This window comes from Cervus elaphus, chromosome 23, assembly GCF_910594005.1.
Source record: "Cervus elaphus chromosome 23, mCerEla1.1, whole genome shotgun sequence".
In the NCBI taxonomy this organism is placed as follows: Eukaryota; Metazoa; Chordata; class Mammalia; order Artiodactyla; family Cervidae; genus Cervus; species Cervus elaphus.
Window position 1 is genome coordinate 65,974,877 of NC_057837.1, and position 6,380 is coordinate 65,981,256.

Sequence of the window (6,380 nt, forward strand, 5' to 3'; positions counted from 1 at the left end):
CAAGAGGTGCGTGCCTCTACTTTCACCCTATGCGCTAACTCAGAGTTACATTTCCCCTCCATTTTAAATTAAAATTCAAAGAGCGGGCACAGCGGAATCTTCTGGAAAGGGGCGAAGATGAACTCAGGAGGCGGGGGTCGATGTGGAAAGAGCAGATGGATTATTTTTTTTTCCTCTTCTGACGAATGAGAAGCGCCCCCAGCTACCCCACCTCACGGACCCCCGCCCAAGCGCGCATGCGCACTTGGGCAGCGGGCAGATACTTAAGGCGCGGCCACAGCGGCTGCGGCAGTGCGCCCAACAGCGGACTCCGAGAGGCCAGCGGACCTCGGAACCGGCAGCACTCGCTCTCAACTACCTACCCACCAGTCTCGGAACCATGGCGGCAGTGGCGGCAGCGTCGGCTGAATTGCTCATCATCGGTTGGTACATTTTCCGCGTGCTGCTGCAGGTAAGCATGCTGGGGTTCTGAGTGGGAGAGGGTTCCGATGCGCGCCCCCAGAACCGTCAAGCCCGCGTTGCAGTTGCCGCATCCCAACCCGTCCTGCCCCAATTGCCGCGATCCCTGCCCGCCCAAGTGCCGCGGCGGCACTGCACGCCCCCGCCCGTTCCCTGCACCCTCCTCCTTGCGTAGACCCTTCCCAGTGCGCCCGCTCGGGAACAAAGAGTTGGGGCGCGGCGGGCGCCTGCGGCTGATGATCGCCGAGACTGTTAGCAACCAACGTGGTAAGAAAATCCCGCTACACCAGATTCGACCCCAGGAGGGAGGCGGGGCACTTCTGTTCTGCGAAGAGAGCCGTTACTGCTCACATAGTGAAATTTTTCTGCCTTAAAAAAATTGCGCATTGCGGAAAAATTTTCCTTTAGAAAATACAGCACTTGCGGGGGTGGGACAAAAAATAAGTTAGAAAAAGGCATTTCTCGGGGAAAAAACCCAGTACTTTGCAAAAGGCAGGAATACAACAAATCAGAAAAATTCGCGGGAAAAAATGAATTAGAGAAATCGCGCATTGCAGGAAGAATCAGACAAAAGCACTTGGCAGAAAAAAATGCATTAGATAAAAAACGCACTGCAGAAAAAAATTAGACAAAGGAGCTAACAGAAATTATGAATCAATAAAAGCGCTTTGAAGAAAGCAATTAGAGGAAAAGGTTCCTTGCAGGAAAAATAGGGGAAAAGCGCTTCCGAAAAAGGACAGTTCGCTTTATTTAAAAATAATGAAATTGCTTTGTGTAAAAAGAAAGAAATCAGAAGAAAGCGCTTTGTCCATAAAATCATCTACCCTAAAAGCACCCCTTGGAGGAAGAATTCCCTGTTAAAGGAATCCTTTGCCAAAGGAATCGCATATTTCCTTCAAGGTGTTCCTGGAATGCTGCATTTACTGGGTAGGATTCGCTTTTCGAAATCCTCCAGGGACACAGCCCATTGCGAGAAGTGAGGTATACCTAAGTTGTGGGTCCAATCAGCTTGCGGCCATGCAGCCTTCAGCACAGTTGGAAAAGCTCCAGCTGCCCTGACTCGTGGACAAGCTGCGCCCGCACCCGCCTCTCCTCATTGGACAGGCGGGCGGGGCAGGGGGCGGGGCAGGGGGCGGGCCCGGCAGCGCTGCAGACACGCTGCGGGTGCCCGCCTCTAAGAGCAGGTCCTGGGTCTCTCCCTCGCCACAGGTGTTCAGGTACTCCCTGCAGAAGCTGGCATACACGGTGTCGAGAACCGGACGGCACGTGCTGGGAGAGCGCCGCCAGCGGGCCCCCAACTGAGGCCCCAGCCCCCGCGCGGCCGTGTCCCCAGGTGTCCCTGTGCCATCCCACCCGCACGGGAGCCTGTGCCGCGCAGGAATGGGGCGTCCCCTGTGCCCTCTCGCCAGAGGAGCACTTGCCAAGGTCAGTGAGGGGCTGGTAGGCCCCCGGAGAAGCAGCACCATCAATGACGACAACACGAGGTCCCTTCCCCACCCCTTTGCACCCCTCCCACTGCGGGTGGCATAGAGGGAGGGGGGCACAGGGGGAGCAGACTCCTGAGATCTGGGCACAGGCAACGCATTCAGATCTGGACCAAGTCGGGACAGCGCCATCCCAGCCCCGCAACCATGGCCATGCCAGCAGGCCGTACCACAGAGATCCAGACCACCACACCAGCCAGCAGAATGGACATTCCAACATCACCAGCCGAAGCCCTGAATCTCGGTGCAGCAGACAAGCGACAACTATGTGCCTCTGTGGCAGGACTGGAGGGCAGAGGGTGAGGGAGGAGGGTTAAGAGACAGAGCAGGGCCCTCACTGTCCTTTGCCTACGGCACGTGCATTCCAGCCTTGCTGCCTTTGCTCCCTCGATTCCCCTTTCTTCCTCACTGCCACCCCAAAGAAATGTGTCACTCAATTTGGACCTACTGAACAAGAAAACGAATCCCATCTTTACAAAAACACCTTCTCCAAGCCCCCAGCCCCTCACTGATCTTGAATCCCCCAGGTCTCATGCAATTGTGCTCAATATTGTGGTAATTGCTAATTGTAATGATTGTATAATTGTGCATTAGTTGTGTCTCCCCGGCTAGATTGTAAGCTCCTGGAGGACAGGGACCGCCTCTACAAAAAATAAAAAAGTACCTCCCCCGTCTCGCACAGTGTCCCAGGACCCTGCGGGGCGGTGGAGGCGCACCAAAAAGTTTGTCTCCTGTCACTTCTTGCAGCTTCAACACATAGTTCTAAGACTGGTCTGGGTGGGTACACTACTTGGGGTGGGGGGAGGCAACAAAATGGGAATAATCACACACCCAGTTTCATCTCAACACTGTCCTAAGAAAAAGGACCACACCCTCTACCACCCACAGGAAAAGGTGGAACCATCTTCACTTGTGGTCTCGAAATAAGGGATCACTTATCCCTCACCAAAGGGGTGGGCTTCACTCATCCTGGGATAGGGGCCTTGGCAAAAATGAAGGGGGAAAAGATGGGAGAGGGGGAAAGGTGGGAGGGGGGAAACATGGGAGGAGGGGAAAGGTAGGAGGAGGGGGAAAGATGGGAGGAAGGGAAAGATGCAGGGGAAAATGGAAGGAGGGAAGAAAGTGGGAGGAGGGAAAGGAGGAGTGGAAAGGTGGGAGGAGCCCTATGTCCCTAAGGGTACTAGGGGCCAAGAGGGTAATCAAGAATTCAGAACACAAAGTCTTGGGGACCCATCCAGGATCCCCAAGGAAATAAGCACGGGGTACACAGGTTTGGACACTGCCGGTGTTGTCGCTCAGTCAGGTCTGACTCTCTGCGACTCCGTGGACTGCAGCACGCAACGCTTCCCTGGGATAAAAGGTGTGGCGTGGCCCTCCCCTGCCCAGCTCACCCCTCCAGGCCCTATAACCTCTATCAGGACCACGACATGGGCATCCTGCCAGGCCGGCCTAGTCTCCCAGGGCCTCCTCCTCAACCCTCAGGAACCTCTCTCCAGTTCACTCTCTCCATCACTGGGTTCTCTGCTTCTCCCACCCTTAGCCTCCATATTTTTAAGGGTGCTTACCAGGTCCCCGACCCTGGGCTCTCCCCTGCCATCATGCCAGGGTGGGTAGGTGGGCTGGCTGCTCAGCTCCTGACTTCTCTCTCCCACTCCTCAGTGAGTCAGGGCTTCTTTTATGTGGGGTCAGCTGACTGCCCCACCAAGTGGCCCTGCCGCCTGTTCAGCCTTGTCTGTGGCTTTATGTTTTCCTGTCACCACACACCTGTTCCCGGGTCAACATCCAGGGAGTGAGTTGGAGGGCCATAAATCTTTCTGCCACTTCGTTAAATCCCTTAGTCACAGCTGTCGCAAACACTTCTGGAGCACAAAGGACCTCAATCCCTTGAGCCTCATGTTGCCCGCCCCAATCCAGCTCCTAGCATTTCTCAGGCCAACCACCAGCACCTTCAGAGGCACTTATAACTTCAGTTCAAGGTCAGAGAATTAGGGGGTGGAGGGTGCAGACCTCAGTTCAGGTAGTGGCCTTGCCATTGGTCAGCCCAGGGAACCTGGTCAGGTCACTCCTAGCTCTACCTTTAGTTCCCCTCTGTGAAAGGACTGCTGAGATCCCAGGGAACCCCAACCTGCTAGAAACATTCTGCCAAAGCAGGACTCAACGGGACTGGGGTGGGGATGTGCGATCTGAGGCTTGGGGTGGGGATGTGCGATCCGAGGCTCAGGCTGGGTGGTTCCAGTCCCTACCACAGCCTGAAGGTGGGGCAAGTCTCCTCATGCCCCAGGGTGACTCAGCAGCAGGCAATGTCCATACCTCCCTTCTGAAGCCCATATCTTGGCAAGCCTCAAGACTGGGAGTATTCGTGGTTTTCCACACTAAACCGGGAGAACCGTGAACATATTCCAGCATGTGTTCAGAGCCTTCAAGCGGTGTGCCCCATGGCCCCACTGCCCCAGATGCTCTAGTCTTGGCCCAGGTGTAAGGCAGCTGGGCTTAGGGAGACGAGATGAGGCAGCATGGAAGTGTCTGGATGCTCTTGCCCCAGATGCTCTAGTCTTGGCCCAGGTGTAAGGCAGCTGGGCTTAGGGAGACGAGATGAGGCAGCATGGAAGTGTCTGGATGCTCTTGACACAGTAGGCCCCCCTTTAAAAAGGCAGAGGCTGGTGGCAGCCCCAGGGCTTCCCAGATGATCCTGGCAAAGCCCCCTGCAGGGTTTCCTCCATCCATCCATTGGCAGGACTCTGAGTACGGCATGATGAGAAGACAGACTTCCAGGCCAGGGCTGCCCTGGTGGGCTGCGCTCACACAGGTGGCTTAAATGTGCAATGTGCCCTCCCCCCGCCCTCTGCCCTGCATCAAGCCCTCATGTTATAGAGGAAGCACAGGCCACTGGAGAAGACGGAAGGAATGTGTTCCTTTTCTACTCCTATGCGGTGCTTACAAGTCTGGTCCAAACCTAGCTTGTTTATAAATTTTTTTTTTCCAGAAGCAATACCATTAAAACATTTTATTCTGATAGAGAACAATGGGAGGAGTTAAAAATGACTACAATTTTGTTGCATAGCCCTTAGTCCACAGCACCCCCTTTCCTTACATTTTCTCTACCACCCCCGCTTTGCCCCCAGGAGACCAAGGATAGAGCAGATGAGTTATGAGGGAACTGGAATGGCTGAGTGGGACTCCAGCAGCAGGCAAGGCTCTTGGGACCAATACCCCCAGAGGATGTTAGTCTCTTAGCCTAACCAGCTTCAGTCAAACCCCAGAGGGGTTTAGGTACCCTGACTGTTAGAGGTGTGGGGTGCTATGTGACACCGTTACCTCTCCCTGTGGAATATTTGGATTTCGATGGAAGGACAGGTTTCTTGAGCTTCAGCTGCAGGACAGCAACAGCTTATTACGCGGGGGTTGGAGGAGGGAGCAGGTGTGCTGTAAGCCATTTGCTAGACATCTATTTTCAAACTTGTATCTACTCAGGAGCCAGCACCCTAAAGTGAGATTCTAAATTTGCAGTTAGTTTCACCCCCAGAGATTTAAACGTGCACACACATACAAAACATTAGTCTCACAACAGTCTTTTTTTCCCTGGTGACCTCTGATTTCCTCTATAAGCCCCAGAGACATGCCACCATCTTCTCTGATTATGGTCCTGCTCAACCTCCCCTCTCCCTTTCTCCTTCCCACGGGGCCCATTCCCCAGGAGGATCCAGATTCCAGAGCATTCCCAGAACAGGAAATCAGAGAGGCAGGCAACACATGGTCCTTGGTATATCACACAGTGACAGGCTTGAAATGGAATGCATATGTTTCGAAGGTAAGAGAACAACAGAAAAACACAACCAAATCCAGACTTCAAGATTCCTCTTGGAAACAACAGATTACAGACAAAAGGTTAAACTGTTATTGGCAGCAATTCTAACAAGACCTGTTTTAGTTATGGAAGTGATCTGGTCACTGAAAATCCACCAGGGCTCCGCAATCTTTGAACAGCTTTGCTTGACATTAATTAGTCTCTGATTTCAAACAAATAAACAAACAAGATCTAACACTTGGCATTAGCACTTAAGCTGGAACTTTTGTGGGGGGGGGGGGGGTTCTGGCTTTGGTGTTGCCGTCCAGAAGACTGAGGGGATGGTGGTACCATGTCAGGCAGGGCAAAGAGACGCCATCCCCAAGACACCAGTTCCCTGTAAGGGATAAAACACGATCCATACCTATAAACAGAAAGACCATTTCTTTCCTAGGATAGACCCCAGTCTGTCCCAACATTTAGCGTTGAAAAGGGACATGCAGGCCTGGAAGGAAATTAAAGAAGCTGTGGAAGAGGGAAGGAAAAATCAACTGTTCCCCATCCCCCATTCTTTCCAGGCCATTAGTGTGCCAGGCATTCCATTCCTTCAGCTGCCCTTGAGGGCCACTCCCCATATATATTGTAGGAAAGGG

The 6,380-nt window shown here is 53.4% G+C and overlaps 2 protein-coding genes across 5 annotated transcripts in view; one reads left to right on the forward strand and one right to left on the reverse strand.

The window, feature by feature from the left end:
- The window catches only part of LOC122681288 (BLCAP apoptosis inducing factor), a 30,962-nt gene that overhangs the window by 23,855 nt on the left and 727 nt on the right, over window positions 1-6,380 (reverse strand). The window contains exon 1 of one of the 3 annotated variants that reach the window (XM_043883201.1): window positions 3,509-4,326. The exons of the other annotated variants lie outside the window; for them this stretch is intronic. The gene's annotated coding sequence lies outside the window, so the exon portion shown is untranslated. Of the gene's footprint in view, window positions 1-3,508; window positions 4,327-6,380 lie in introns of those variants that run through there. 3 annotated transcript variants of the gene reach the window in all.
- On the forward strand, window positions 241-2,665 carry NNAT (neuronatin). Of its 2 annotated transcripts, XM_043883203.1 has the most exons (3): window positions 241-451; window positions 1,360-1,440; window positions 1,669-2,665. In XM_043883203.1, the coding sequence occupies exons 1-3, from the start codon at window positions 380-382 to the stop codon at window positions 1,759-1,761; spliced, it is 246 nt and encodes an 81-aa protein (XP_043739138.1). In that variant the 5' UTR covers window positions 241-379; the 3' UTR covers window positions 1,762-2,665. The 2 variants fall into 2 exon arrangements, with proteins under 2 accessions (XP_043739138.1, XP_043739139.1); XM_043883204.1 differs by lacking the exon at window positions 1,360-1,440 and having other exon boundaries at window positions 259-451.